Here is a 16463-nt window from a genome sequence, read left to right as displayed (position 1 = left end):
ACCGGTAGATTTATTTTCCAACTGATGTAGGCTACCTACACTTGTAAGGCTCATAACATTTTTGCATAGAAAAATGTCCCGTCTGGTACACCCTACACCGATGAACAGCCTAAATGTGAAATCTCAAAGTGGCAGCATGGGTACTCTCCATTCACACTCTTCATAAATGCAGTATTTATTGTAAATGTAATAATCTCCATTAGCTCTACCCCTCTGGATTCCATGTAAGGTCATTCATAATTCAGAAATGGAGGTTCTATGGAACAGCATACACCACACCTCCACCTGTCTCAGGTGGAGGTGTGGTGTATGCTGTTCCATAGAACCTCCATGGTGTATGCACAGGTCAAGCGACTCCACCCCTTCACACCTGCTTTCCTGCAGGATTTAAACTGAAGCACCCACAGGGTCTGCTGTACACTTCACACCACCACAGAACACATCCAATCCAGCAAGTCTAAGAGGGACAACATGTCGAATATAGCGAATAGCCTGGCCAGAAGGAAAACCAGGGAGGACGAAGGGATAGGCAGCAATGACAAGGCCATACCCTTCAACAAGCAGGATTATGAAAGTCTGAGAAGAGACTGTTTGAAGAGTGGGACCCTGTTCAATGACCCAACCTTCCCAGCTGACTGGAACTCTCTCGGTTACAATGAGTTGGGACGCTACTCCTCCAAAACAAAGGGTGTGGTGTGGAAAAGACCCACGGTAAGGTCCATCTCATCTGGCATTTAACAGGGTACACACGACATAAATTAGATGCAAGCACAGTCTATTGTTGTGACATTTGAACTTAAACTATTTGTAGTGCATTTAGTATCAGACACTTAGCAGTAAGAGTCTAGGATTATCATACTGCTCTTTTATTAACAGTTAAAGGGTCTCTACATGACTTGGCAGTAACTAAGGCAGGATTGACTAATGCCATAAAAGGAAATCCAAGTTGACAGGGCTAGTATGTGTGTTTGTTTTGCCACTTGGTCTTTTGTGTGAGCTTCTGTACTGTAGCCTCCTCTGGGTCAAGTTTCCTAGACGACGTGGGGGGTGGGGGGCTGTCTAATGGGTTTGGGGAGTGTCTTATTCCCTGGGCTTGGAGGATGGAGAGATGCTGTGAGTCTCAGGGATCAGATCAACTGCTAAATCAGCTCTTGGCCTACTTTAAGCCAACGTAACTTAACTTTTTGCTCATACTCTCAATTTAGTACCTGTTTTGAATTTAAAAAAAGTTGGTAATTGGGTAACATGTATGTAATTAAAAAGTCAAGTTTAAAGTGATGTATGTGTATCCATTACAAAGCATATGTGTAATGAAATGTCCTCGTAAATTGTTACACGTGTAAGACAATTTCAGTGAAACAAAGGTTGGCTGTTATGATGAATATTGTTTATGATAATGATGAGGGTAATGATAATAATAAATAACAATATTTGTTTTTTAACACAGGAATTGTTGTCAAGCCCTCAGTTCATTGTTGATGGAGCCCAGAGAACTGATATCTGTCAAGGAGCTCTAGGTGAGTTTAATAAACCCTCTTATGCAGATGAAAAGTGTAATAATACACAGGAAACACACATAGAAAATGAATGTATTTTAGTTTTTCAGAATTTTTATTGGGTAATTAGATTTCCAAATGAACACAAAAAACTTGGTTGTTGATCCAGTTGAGGGCCACTCCTTTGCTCTGAAATAAGAACTCCACGTAATCACCCACATCCATAATATATTATGTTTAAACAATGAGTGGGAGTGGCAACCCCAGTTGGGAAATATCTAAGTGCCTAGAATTGTCTGCAATTGGACTCTAACTCTGCAGCCTATCTCTGTGTCTAAGCATCTGCACTGAATACATATTGCTTCATATAAATCCATTTGATCACCATATTCAGTAGCAGTCCTGCTGACAAGGTTGGGAAGAAGCCTATTCAGTTTTGCAACCGATATACCAAAAACTGAAAAGCCATTCCTTGTTAGCTCAATCCACTATTCAAATAAGTATCTGGCAGTTGTTTGAATATGACCCACACCTCCTTCAAATGTACAGTGCAAGCAGACTGAAGGCACATGAATGCAATATATCTTTATAACAAAACAGAGTGAATAAAATGAGTGGCAATGAAGGTAACTAACTAGGTGTCCATTTGGATTGTCCTGATGGAATACACCCACAAGTACTACCTCCGCGAATGACAGAGAATTACTCATGTAGTGAATATTTGTATAAGTGGTGAACACCCTGTCATTTAAACATGCTCATGTTGTTTGCACACATGATGCTCTCCCTCTATCAAAGTTTATGACTGCAATTGTAACAAAGTAACCGCAAAGTGATTGAAACAAATTTCTAAACTGATACATATGCAGGTGACTGTTGGTTACTGGCTGCCATTGCTTCTTTGACCCTGGATAAGGAAATCCTCGCTCGAGTTGTTCCTCCCGGGCAGAGCTTTACTGAGAACTATGCAGGGATCTTTCACTTCCAGGTGAGTGTGAGACTTTTCCCTGGGGCTTGTCCATGGCCAAGCATCCATGTCTGCCAGGGACACAAACAGACAGGACAGCACTGAACAGGAAGCTATATAATTTTCCTAGTTGTTCTACAGAGAGTAAGAAGCTCTTGTTTCGACTTTAGTTTTTACACTTGCCAAAATAAACCATCTTGAAAATATTTGTTGTAGTGAACAAGGGAAAGAAGTGAAAAGAACTAAACTAAAACAGGATTGGGAAGTGAGTCACATTCCGTTTTCCATGCCCGCAGTTTTGGCAGTTTGGAGAATGGGTGGATGTTGTCATTGATGACAGGCTGCCCACTAGAGAGGACAAGCTCCTTTTCGTCCACTCTGCCGAGGGGACGGAGTTCTGGAGTGCCCTGCTGGAGAAGGCCTACGCCAAGTAAGTAGACAGAGAAGTTGGTGGTAGGTGATGGTGAGACTGTAGGAACAGGTTCTTCCTCTGGCAGAAAATAGACACTGTATATGGTCTATATTACTGGTATCTGCAGTTCTTTAGATAATAAAATGTAAATGTAACTTTTTGGTTTGGTCATGGAAGGTTGGTCTTATCTGTTGAACAAATACAGGAGTTACCTACAGCCACAACCCACAGCCTGAAATGTAAATATTTTCTCAGAGAAAGTAGCTTTCTGAACCTGCCATATCTGGTCCGGTCACAGGATCTATTGCATCTTTGTTTTGAATGGCCTTTACATGTATGAAAACGTCCTTGTTTATGTATATATTTAACCATAAAATGTTTTATGCATAAATGTAAAACATTTTTAATCAGTGGAACAAAGCAGGAGACATGTTTCTTCATTCCTACAGTTGTGCAGAGATTAAATATCTCTGGTGATTTTTTTTACTGTGCAGAGTAAACAGCTCATATGAGGCCTTGTCTGGTGGTTCCACTAACGAAGGCTTTGAAGACTTCACCGGAGGCATTGCTGAGACCTACAACCTGGGCAAAGCCCCACCCTACCTATTTAAAATAATCCAGAAAGCTCTTGGGCTGGGTTCCCTCTTGGGCTGCTCAATTGATGCAAGTCTACTTCACTACTAAAACTACCTGTGTGCCCACTCAAGATCAGGGTTGTAATATCAGCAGTAGACATTTTGGTTCTGTTCTTGCCTACTGTTGCCTACTGTTCTGTGTTAAACTTTTGACGAAGAGTAAACAATCATTGTTTTTGTCAATGTTTTGAGTATAGGGTGTGGTGAATAGGAAAGTGAGACAAACAAAACATAATGTAACAAAATGTTTTGTTTTAGATAACAAGTGCATCCGAGACTGAGGCTGTTACTCGTCAGAAGTTGGTGAAAGGCCATGCATACTCCATCACTGCAGCGGAAGAGGTTAGAGTGAACACTGTCAATCTGAATACAACTTCAGCAGCTTTTATGGGAATGATACTCCCAATTGTAACAAACGTAACTTAAGGCATCAATGAGAATATCACAATGACCTATATTAGTGATACTAAGCATTAGAAATCAGAATTAGGTTCGGCTCTTGAAGTGAATTGGCTACGACCACTGTTTGAATAGCAAATGCAATATCAAAACATTTATTTTAGCATTCCACAAGGATTGTGAAATCACACATAGAAAACAACAATAACAAATTCCCCCAAAATAGTCAGTCAGTTACAACCAAAAAAGATCAGTCCAGTCAATTAGTTCAATGTTCAACTCAGTTGAGTTTCAATTCAGTTCCTGCGTGGTTTGTTGAATGGAAGGCCTTGTTTCAAATCACTACCCGGGCAGTGTGTGATGATGTTGGAGATCTCATAAATCTTATCTGTATGATGTATCCAAAACGTGCAGTCCGCCATTTTGGCGAGTTGATGGCCACTGGTTACAGTCACACTCCAGAATCGCTGAGTCACTAGGTCACTGGCTCGCTGTAGAATCTCTCTCTATCTCTCTCTCTCTCTCAACAGTGGCAGAATATGTACAACAACAAAAAAACAATCTGCATACACAAATGCAAAATGTCTAATTAGTAGCTATACATAGCTTTATCACTAACACATTCGAAATCAATGTAACTGAAATTCAATTCTGTCACGATTGGACGGCAAAAGGCGTTACAAACATCCTTTATGCTGGCTCTAGGCTTCAAAACATTAGCTATTAAGGTAACCTCGTAGCTGAATAAACATATGAATTCACGTTACGCCATCTCATCATTAACAACGCACATGCCACAAAATTCACCCAGGCGGCCCGGGTTCGACTCCCGGTATGGGAACCAATTTGAAGGATTTAAATATTGTGTGTCTATTCCAATATGTAATGATAGTATCAATGACACAAACCTGTGTTCTAGAAAGAGTGGTCTGGAGTCGCAGAGGTCCGATAATATCAGATTTAATGCAGCAGTTGGAAATCAACAATGTAGCGGGGTTTGCTCGTTTAAAGATAGAAATACTTAATTTATCATAAAGTCTGGGGCACCACCCTAATATTGGTTTAGGACATTAGGGAATCCTATGTTTAATATGTAATAATCAGTCTCATCTTTAGGAATGAATTTGTTCTAAGAGTAGAGCCAATCGTAACATCAGTGAACACGCACGTCAAAATATCTTTACAATGAATTTATTCAAGTAAGGTAAACAGATCTTATGAAAAGTTAGATTATGGGTTTGATATGAGAGATTGGTTTCAATGAACAGAATGAAATGGTCTAACTTAAAGAAAGGCAGAAATTGTACAGTCAGTGATTACATCCTTACAAATCATAAACAGAGCTCACGCCAATGCCATGTCGAGGAGGAAAGAGCGTTAGCCATAGTTACGTTTGATCAGGGGTTGATCAATGATGTTGAGGGCGGTTTGCGCCAAAGGTCCATTTGAAGAATCTGAAGTCACAGCGCGGCTGCGCTGGGTCATGTGACTGAGTCTGCGGGATCTCAGTGAAGTCGCATTTGGAATTGCGTTTTTGGTTCTTCTGTTGAAACGTCCCGATAGTGACGCGTTCACTATGAAGTTGAATCTGAGGAGAAGCTTGGCGACGTCCTTTGGAACGCCAATAATGGCGTTCATGCCATGGTCGGTTTCGCTGGAGTTCGAGATTGATGGTCATCTTAGGGCTTTATACAGTTCGAGGGAGGACCCGTCTGGGGTCAGATGTGGATTGGGGAAAGCTGGGTTCTCAACTCCCCCCTCCTTCCTTCACACCTACCAAAGGTGTGATCTGATCTCTGGCTGATCATTCGATGGTTCAAATATTGTTCTGGACATCTTGGTACAGTTACAAAATATAGTTGAATGATTGTTTTATTATGATATCTTCGTGTAGATACCAAGAATGACGTGGTTATCTTTCAGGAAGAAGGAGTTGTTACTAGAATCAAGATTTCAGTGAACACAACATTAAAACAAAGTAACAAACATAACACAAATATCCCTCTCATAATTCTCCACCTTGTACTCTTGTGGTAAAGGTGAAGTCTCAAGAACTTTCCTCAAAAGTTCTGATCAAGGTATGTTCTTTGTTCAAATCGCCGCCGAAACGGATAGCAAATGGTCGCTGGAGACGTGTTGTCTAAATCAGGCCCTTTGAAGCTTGCAAGCTAGCAGGAGAGCTGATTAGGTAGATTGGGGAGGTCCCCCCCCCCCCATTCTATGGTTCCTTTGCATCGGCGTTTGGTGGGTAATCAGCATACTGAGGGTGTCACAAGGGCTGATTAGGTTTGTCTGATGTGATTGAATCACTCTTCAGGTGTGGCAAGATGTTGGCTCCGTGTGGTCTTGTGGACCTCACTACAACAAGTACAGAGCTCTGGTGTCTACGTTTCCCTACCCGCAACAGAGTTTGGGCTGGTTCACGAAGTCCAACTGGCTATCTTTCCCTGCCCCAGCATATGGAAGCAAATTGTTACCAAATTGTTACCAAAATTCAAATTAAGAATGTGGCTGCATTATTTGACTCATAAATGAAATTAGTAATCAATCATCCTATTTGCATTTTAATTTTCTTCTTCAAGAGTGCTCAATCTTTCACTTAATTAAAATGAAAAATAAATAGACATTTGAGATTTAATTTTCAAAACATGCCCCAGCAAATAGATACCAAAATTCAATTTGAAATGTAAAATTTGAAAATTAAAATGCATTTCCAGAAATGCATTTTCATTTTAAGAACGTGGCTGCAAAATCGTGACCACAATTCAAATTCAAATGCATTTCCAGAAATGCATTTTCATTTTCAAGAACGTGGCTGCAAAATCGTGACCACAATTCAAATTCAAATGCATTTCCAGAAATGCATTTTCATTTTAAGAACGTGGCTGCAAAATCGTGACCACAATTCAAATTCAAATGCATTTGCAGAAATGCATTTTCATTTTCAAGAACGTGGCTGCAAAATCGTGACCACAATTCAAATTCAAATGCATTTCCAGAAATGCATTTTCATTTTAAGAACGTGGCTGCAAAATCGTGACCACAATTCAAATTGTGGTTAATTTTCAAATTTTACATTTCAAATTGAATTTTGGTATCTATTTGCTGGGGCATGTTTTGAAAATTAAATCTCAAATGTCTATTTCTTTTTCATTTTAATTAAGTGAAAGATTGAGCACTCTTGAAGAAGAAAATTAAAATGCAAATAGGATGATTGATTACTAATTTCATTTATGAGTCAAATAATGCAGCCACATTCTTAAAATGCAAATGCATTTTCATTTGAATTTTGGTAACAATTTGCTTCCATACCAGCATATTATATACAATGCAATTGAAACACAAGTATAAAAAAGGGTTCAGCTTGTTCTCTCGTGCGTCAGGGAGTTGTTCTTGCGTCCCACCTGCTCGGGTGCCATCTCCACCAGTTTCAAGGTTGTTTCTGAAAATGAAGAGATAGAGACACAAAGAACAGCCTGCTTCCCACACTCAGTGTGAGCCCCAATGTTTAAGCCTGAGCACACTTCTAAGTTCATAAGACATAACTTTAATAAGCACAATACATAACTTTACTAAGCACAATATATTCTTTAAGAGCAACGGTAAATGAGCAAAGAAACACATCGATCATCTCCGATTGGTTTTTAAATTGTCAAGGGACATAACAGAAATAGCAAAGTAACATAAAGAATACACAGTATATTATAATTTCGTTTTAATCAACTTAAAGTGGCACGATGGCAAATTTCCCTTCTGTAGTACAGTACTCACCGGAGATTCTTAAACTCATCCAAAGAAAAACAAAAATGTAAACGTCAGTTTACAATAACTACAATAACTTTTACCAACTAATACAAATGTTGAGAGTTATTTCTCCCGTATGTTAAGTGGTCTGTTTCACTATATTTATATCTCACTATCTTCATCTCACGATGCACTTGACGAAGGAGAAAAGAAAAAAAGAATAAATTGCTAATCTTCTTTAGCCGCGCTAAAAAAGAGTGGCTTAGCCAATAAACATGAAGCAGCGCCATCTAGGGGAATGGAGAATCACAGAAATCACAGTATTTTGGCCCTGTGCAATTTAGGTGGGCTACACAATGAAAGGGTTTTTAAACGTTATCTCATTCGTGTTGTTGTTATGACTAGCTTGCACGTTAACTGTAATCTCAAGAGGGTGTACAGTGGAAATTTACATCCCTTCAGTTTTTCAGTTTTTGCTGTGTTATTGTCTTTATTTACAACATATTATCAATCTGCTAACAATACCTTGTAATAATTTAGCTCTGTCGGTGAGATGTGGAGCATTGGGGAACTGCAAACTTAAGGTCTTTCCACAGATGATCTGGGTCATTCAAGGACACTATTTTTCCAAAGCCACTGTGTGCTTCAGGTTGTTATTGTCATGTAGAAAGATAAAGGGCCCAGTCTTAGGGTGTGTGGCTCTGTAGCAGGTGTCTCTGCTTGTCTGCTTGTTTCGCTTAAAGGGGAAGGGCTCGTGAGCCCATTTGTTTTACACAAGGTGACATTGTCAGCTGATGACATGACCTGCTGCCTAAACCAGCTTGGTGACATCTTCTCAACTAGCAGTATGTGTTCCTCCAAAGAACCAAACTAAACTAGTCTCCCAGTCCAAATGCAAATCTTATGTGTCCCATCCCCCTCTTCCTTAGGCGAAGAGGTTTGAAGATGTCAATCAAATGCAAATTTGTAACTGTCACTGTGGGGTTTTGTGTGAGCATTGATAGAAAAACACGATTAATTTGAGTCTATAACACAACGAAACGAGGAAGTGAAGGGTTGTACTTTCTGAAGGCACTGTGCATTAGCTAACAATGGCAATGACACAGTGAGGGACAGTTAAACAGCACCAACTGTTCTGTTGCCATGTCGAATGAAGGTCCACCTGCATGGTACACCGGTGCAGCTGGTTCGAATCCGTAACCCCTGGGGTCAGGTTGAGTGGACCGGTCCCTGGAGTGATAAGTAAGCAACTAAATAGTTATTTTGTAGACTCAAGGCAGTTATACCAACTGGAGTTAAATTGGGGGTAAAAGGAGTGTTCTTTCAGTACAAACATCTGGGGCCAGTTGCATAAACTAAGACTAGTCTTAGCCTTAGACCGTCTTAAATTGTCAGGTTAGACTAGTCTAACTAAGCCTGTCTGTTGCATAAATAGTAAGACTGACTTAATTTGAGGTAAAAAAAAGTTAGCCACCTCTCCCCCTGGTTAAACCTTGTGGTAAGGGCTGAGTTGCTATGCCAACGATCTGTTAGTAGACTACCTCATTATCTTAGCATAATTTATTACGAAAGTTTGTTAATTGTAACTGCAGAAAATGTTGACTGGGTTCTGCTTTTCCGCTAAATGTCATTTTATTAAACGAGTGAGTAGATGACAACATAACTCATAACTTTATTGATTCATCAGGTTTAAATGTATCAATCTTTCGCCGTAAAGTGTCGATGTTTTGTCCGCCAAGTTTTATTTTTTCACAAAGTCTATTATTTTACCCATAATGCAAAGCGCAATAGGCTATCTAGGTCAGTCTTACGTTAGTCACTGATAGTGAAGTTTATGCAACAGGTAAATTTAAGTGTCTATGGCAAGTCAGACTTAAAGTTACGAAGACTAGGTCTATTTTTATGCAACTGGCCCAGGTACAAAATAAACATTTCACTTGACTCTTTTTTGTTTTATCTCAGCTCTAGAGAATGGGATGGGGTACGGCCAGAGGAAAAGGCAAGATTAGATTACTCTGCTGAGGATGGAGAGTTTTGGTATGAGACTTCCGTCTGTACATTACAGGATTTGACACTCTCATGGCAACATCACCATAAAACAACCCAGTTATCATAACAGGTCACGAGTGAAAAAGTCTCACCACAGATCCTACCTTTAAAATACCTTCTTCTTCTTGTCTACATCCAGGATGTCATTATCTGACTTACAGCTGCAGTACTCAAAGCTGGAGATCTGCAACCTAACACCTGACACACTAACGAGTGATGAGGTGGCTCGCTGGAACCACTGCCAGTTTGACGGCGTGTGGAGAGTGGGCTCCACAGCTGGGGGGTGCAGGAACAATGCAGGTGCTAATCGGATGCTTATTTTCAGTTTTCAAATCCTCAACCCAGGTCTCCACTGACAATATTTCTTAAATCTTTTGGAAACTGTTTTTAACTGTGGTTTAACTGTGTTAAAAACAACAATCATTTTTCCATTTTCCAGAATTATATTTGTGTATGTTGCTTTCACATTTTAAAGGCCTGGAATATTTTATTTACTCCTTCACCAGAGACAGGTTTTGCCATTCATTCCTGGAGTAAATTTAATTATGTTACATCATGCTCTTTAAAAATGTGGGTGTGGAAATCCTTAGCTAAGATTTCTAGGGGAAATTGCTATGTAGCACTATTTCCTAAACGCAATCGTCTTTTTAAATCCATGTATGGTAGCTTAATGTCCGGATAACCATGTTTATGTCCCATTTTGACCATATTACTCCGCAGCCACATTCTGCTCCAACCTTCAGTTTGTCATCAAGTTGGAGGATGTGGACGAGGACCCTAATGATGGCGAGGATGGTTGCACCTTCCTGGTGGGTCTGATGCAGAAAGATGGACGCACAGAGCGTAGATTTGGCCGAGACCTCAACACCATTGGCTTTGCTATTTACCAGGTATTGCTAGAAAAAGCACAGCATAGGGAAAAACAGTGCCACATAAAATATGTGTGTTAATATTCTAATAGTTTGTTTTGTAATTTGTTTTGTTTGTATTCAAGGTCCCAGATGAGGTAATGTACATGAAAATGAAGGTTTCATAACAGGCCATAAGAATCACAGCTAGAAGCTATCAAACAGTCTTTGTCTGGAAAGGTTTTAACTTGATATTGCAGTAAATGCATTCATCTTCCTAAATAACCCACCACAATGGTGTACAGCGCTTATGAAAGCTTAACATTTAGAAATGTTTGAAAGCTTAGTAGATTGTTTTCCACACGTTTGGCCACTCCCCTCCCCATGTCCGTTGGTAGTATAAGGGCCGTTCCAACATTCACCTGGGCCCGGACGTGCTTCTGAGACAGCGGCCTGTGGCCATGAGTAGCACCTTCATCAACCTTAGGGAGATCTGCGGACGATTCAAGCTGCCCCCGGGGGAGTACGTTATCATTCCATCCACCTTTGAGCCACACCGCAAGGGCAGTTTCATCCTCCGTGTGTTTTCTGAGAAGCAGGCTGCCACCAGGTAGGGCTAGGGTTTTCCTTTGCACCAAAATGTTACATGCAATATAATAATCACGTCTAATTTTATTGAGTTGAAACACATAGATTTATTTCATTACAAAAGTTAAATTCTGCTGACTAAGACGAGGATGGAAAGTATTCACATACATAATGTTGTACGGCTAAATTAATCATTTTATTTATTTATGTTTCAGTCCAATGGAAGAGGATATCAGTGTTGAGGTTGAGGAGGTAAATTACAATTCCTATGGATACCTAAATTGTTGGATTCATTTCTCATACCGTACATATTCAAATAATTGAAAAATGTTTTACTGTACATCCATATGTGTACAAACACAAGGTTGCTAAAACGATTTCACTAATATTTGCTGTATTTCCTCTTAGCATAAAATCACAGAGAGTGATGTGGATCCTCACTTCAAACATCTTTTCATGCAAATTGCTGGAAACGTATGTTTTATTTCAGTGCATGAATTGTTAAATCAATTTAATACACATAAAAAAGGTCAATCTTCATGCCTTGTGTTTTTCCTTCACAATGACAGGATGCCGAGATTTCTGTCTTTGAGCTTCAACAGATTTTGAACAAAGTAATCACCCACAGTAAGTAAATTATCCTTACCTTTAAATTAATCAGTGTAAGACATTTAAAATGACCATCCTCACTGTGCTAAGAGTGTAACGCGTGTCATTTTGTTTTACAGGATCTGATGTGAAAACTGATGGGTTCAGCCTTGAGACCTGCCGGCACATTATCAGCCTCTTTGATGTATCCTTTTCTCAACCCAAATATGCATCTTAAAAATACTATTGTACATTAATATACTTGTACGTTGTGAAGAAGATATTTCCAATCGCTTCCATTCATTCCTTGCAAGTGTAAAAGGTATGTAACAGACGTGGCCATGCTCTGTCACAAGGACTACGGGCCGATGTTCGCCACTCGCTGGGCTCAAACACGCCACCTCTAACTTGCCAAGCGTGACCACTACCAGCTACGCTAACGAAAAGCTAGCTCTTTGTTGACGCGGGTGGCCTGTTATATACTTGAGGAGTGTTTTACGGATTCATACCCGTTACATTCACCCCTCTAAACTCACTCCGGCAGGTCAGCTATAGCTAACCTAGTGATCCGGGTCACGGCACCAATGTGACAGGTATTTAACAGACGTGGCCACGCTCCGTCACAAGATCTACGGGGCGATGTTCGCCACTCGCTGGGCTCGAACATGCCACCTCTGACTTGCCAAGCGCGACCACTACCAGCTACACCAACGAAAAGCTATCTCTTCGTTGACGCGGGTGGCCTGTTATATACTTGAGGAGTGAGTTTCACGGATTCACACCCGTTACACAAGCACAGTGCATAGATTCATATTCAGACTGTAGATACATGTACTGTACGCTTAGTCGATCCGTCCTTAAATATTAACATTTTAGAAATATTGATTCAGTGTCTTTACACGCACACACACACATTATATATATATATGATATATGACATGTGTATACATGTATTTTAGATATGTATAAACATATGATCCGTATTTATGAGTGTTTGCAGAGTTAAAGTGTTTTCGCTTCCTGAATTACATCAATTAGATGGATGGTTCTCATAAATTGGGCTTGGTTGAGTTTCATGCTCTGTGGACAAAGATTCAGAAGTACCTGGTAAGAGTAATGGCAGGGATTGTCCAGCATAACTAATATTTCAATACAACTACTACTGTAAAGAATGCTAATACTGAAATTCACACTAATGATGAAATGGTAATTAACACAAATCAAAAATTGTAACTAATCTTAACAAATAGTATACCTGTGCATGATAACTGTACATTTCTGTTATAATTTTCTAGGAAATCTTCAAAAGTGTTGACACAGACAATTCTGGCACCATGAGCACCCATGAGATGAGGGGGGCATTGACTGTGGCGGGTGAGGGTTATTTTCATATCCTAGTAAAGTGTTCTTACAAATGTGTGTTCAAGTAGGCCACCACAAGGGGTGGCCTACTTTCTACACATTTGCATTACTGTATTTTTTATATATTTTGACCCAGTTGAAACCAAGGTGCTTGGGCCTCTTGATTACAACCAAAAACACACACTATAATAAAGCATTTACTGTACCAAACAACACAACAATTTACAGTAAAATGCAATACACAACAGTAAATGAGACAACAAGTTAAAACTTCATGAAAACTGTCATATTAGCAGGCCTCTCTCCGATCAATAGTTTTTTCTCTCTCTCTCAATACAAACCACTATGTGCTGGAAAAGAGAATGGTCAAGTATTTTTCCATCCACCCTCCTTTCCATCAGACTTTAAATTCATTCAAAATCAAATTTGTGGGACTAAACAAAAGCTTACTCCAAATGTGACCTTGATTGTTGCAACAAATTGAGTTACATATGAAGAAATGTCTTGCTCTCTATGACATGTACATGAAATGTGTTTGTTTTTCTATATTTTAAACATCACTGTTCTTTTCTGTATTCAAAGCGATGATATTTAGCCTATGTCTTAATGTTATTCAGTGATCACTGACACAGTCACAATTTCATGTCAATATTTAGTTTGTCATATTTTATTGCAGGATTTCAGGTCAATAGTGATGTGATCCAGGTTATAGTGTCCCGCTATGCTAATGCTGAGTATGCCATTGACTTTGACTGCTTTGTGGGCTGCCTGATACGACTGGAAATGCTGTACAGTGAGTAGTTTCATAATACCTGCACAAACAGGTGGACTGGTGAATGTGCATGTACCAGTTTGCAGGATGTGAATGGTTTATTTTTAGCCTACAAACGTTGTATCATGATGGCAGGCTGTGACATGTAAATGAGATTTTGTCAAATCTGCAGGGTTTGCACTTGACAAACAGCAAAAATGACACACCTAGGTACTGGTACAGCATATAAAACAATAGATTGTTGGCAAAACATACCAAAGTTTGCCAACAGTGTCTTCTTAATCTTTAAAGTAGCCTGTGATGAAAACATTTTACTTTCATTTTCAGAATTTGATAATCAAGATAAGTTATGACCTCATGTGCTTGGTAATTTTCTGTGCAGGAAGTTTAGTTGCAACTATTTCATCTCATACTCACTTAGTGAAACATGTAGGTAGGTGTAGAAGTTACCATTGACCATTAAGTTGATTTCTCCCTTTCTTTTTAAAAGAAATGTTCAAAACACTTGACACAAATGGTAGTGGGAAGATTGAGCTGAATATACTTCATGTAAGTAATTCATATTTGAGGTTTATTCATTATTTGGTGTAAAGTTCAATATCGATGTCGGTTTGTGGCTAAAACTGTGTGTGTTTGTGTGGATTTCAGTGGCTTTGTCTGGCTCTCAACTGAAGTTCTAGAGAACATCATCAATGGGCGGAGACAGGCACTAAAGAAGGAGGACATTCAAATCAATGGAATGGAATTCCATATTATCCTGCTTTTGCGACATTTAATTTTTATAACAATACAGATGCTTGACTGAATCATATAGGTACATAGAGTCGTAGTAGATGTTAGATGTTTGTCCTTAAAAGTATTGTACTGTACTATCCATAGATTGTTGTTCATGTCTACATTTCTTGAGAGTACTATATATCATTGTCGAACGCCCCTGAAGGAGCATTCGTTTTGATGGACTTTGGAGAAACAATAAAAAAAAAAAAAAAAATGAATAATGCTTAATAATGAAAAGTGTGCGTTTTGGCAAATGTGTTTGACTTTGTGCATACGTATATCCAAGTTGTGCATTAAAAAGTTGTAGATGCTTGCATACATATATAAAGGTTTTGCAATTTTAAGTTTGGTGTTTTTAAGAGGAGTTTTGACCTCTAACATACGCATGTGTTTTATTAGAAAGAATGTGCATTGGCAAATGTTTTTTAAGAAAGTGCTTGCATAATATTTTAAAGAGTGTTAAGAAATAGCTGGAAAATGTTTTAGAACCTTTTTTACCTTTTTTGAATTTAAAAAAAAACTTTGTAGATGTGCATCTTAAAATAGATATGTAGTATTGCTAATGTGTAAAAGTTTAAGACAGAGTGTTTCAGTATGATAAATGCAGAGGATGTGGTTAGGAAATGCTTGAATAGATGGAACCACATTTAACTTTTTGGAGAATACAGGAAACGTGTAGACCGATACCTGCGTCAAAGTCTAGACAGGGCCATCACGTGTTAAAAGAAATAAGAATGAAAGTTGGGGGTAGAGAGAAAGCTTTTTGAGAGTTGTACTTCGTGAGTCGAGTAGTCGAGGTTGTTAGTTCCTGAGCCTGTTTTTCTGTAGAGTGTCCGCCTGTGCCTATTTTAGCAAAGAGTTTTCTTTTCTGTCAGTTGTGCTGCTGTTTTACTAGTGACCCAGGGTCCGCGTTTTCCTATTTCTTTTGTCGTGCCTTAATCAAGGAGGCTTTAGCTTACCTTTTTCTTTTCCTTTTTTACACTTTTGTATCTGTTCCAATAATCTGCCAATAAAAATTTGAAAAGACAGTCGTTGCTCTACCGCCCATTTGTGCGCCCCCCGCTCGAGACCAAGGGATCCACTCAGCGCCCCACACCGATACTCAGGTGAGTTCCCCGGGAATCGCGACCAGTCATTTAGGCACGAAAACTGCCCAGCTGGTGTTTACGCGAAACAGGGTCTTGAAGTGTTCATCTGCTCAGACACATATACTCTCTCGATAGGTGCGGTGTTGCGTCTCACAGATAAACTAACGGGGGGAATAAGGGCGGAGGAAGGCCCTTGAACGTTTTTGTTATCGGGTGGGAAGGGCGCGGTAACCGGGAGCGAAACGTAGCCATAGGAATAAGTGATCGATAAATTATGATGTTTTGCCCCAAAAAAAGGGCCTATAAACGTTTGCTGCTATAAAAGATCCCTCCAGGTTTGCGTCAGGAGGCCCCGGTGAGCGTCTGTGACACCGTGGTTTGGTTGGGTGCGGAGATTCCTTTCCAGGGAGGGAGGGAGCCTCGGACTAACTCGTAGCCAAGCGTGTGTTCTCCGCACACGTAGCCTATACAAATTCGTGAGACCCCGTGCGAGAGTTGGGTGGCGTAGCGAGGCGTAACAGTACATTTGTTGCCGGGGGACCAGCACCCCGGTCAGCGACCTCGAGTCCCCACACGATCGTTCGACACATTAAATGTGTGAATTTGACCTGTTTGTCAGAAACATTTTTCATTATATTGCCTTCCAATCTAGAAAGAAAACACACACACTCGAGACTTTAACTGTTGAACACACCAACTCATCAGACAGAAACCCCACCTCACTTCTCTATTAAAGGG

General features: G+C 39.7%; 1 protein-coding gene across 1 annotated transcript; it reads left to right on the top strand.

Moving 5' to 3' along the window:
- The first annotated feature begins 352 nt into the window (after positions 1-352).
- capn8 (calpain 8) lies at positions 353-15665 on the top strand. Its single transcript, XM_062447941.1, is given in 21 exon segments — positions 353-711; positions 1448-1517; positions 2366-2484; positions 2760-2893; positions 3370-3643; positions 3769-3852; positions 8810-8895; positions 9616-9690; positions 9842-10002; positions 10423-10592; positions 10697-10708; positions 10949-11160; positions 11354-11390; positions 11547-11612; positions 11708-11765; positions 11867-11931; positions 12765-12833; positions 13022-13100; positions 13765-13881; positions 14351-14409; positions 14509-15665. Coding segments are annotated over 21 exon segments (2211 nt in total). The 5' UTR covers positions 353-471; the 3' UTR covers positions 14533-15665.
- The last annotated feature ends 798 nt before the right edge of the window (positions 15666-16463 follow it).

Source organism: Osmerus eperlanus, chromosome 22, assembly GCF_963692335.1.
Source record: "Osmerus eperlanus chromosome 22, fOsmEpe2.1, whole genome shotgun sequence".
NCBI lineage: Eukaryota > Metazoa > Chordata > Actinopteri > Osmeriformes > Osmeridae > Osmerus > Osmerus eperlanus.
The sequence above is the reverse complement of the archived record's forward strand: the minus strand, read 5'-3'. Positions and strand labels throughout refer to the sequence as shown.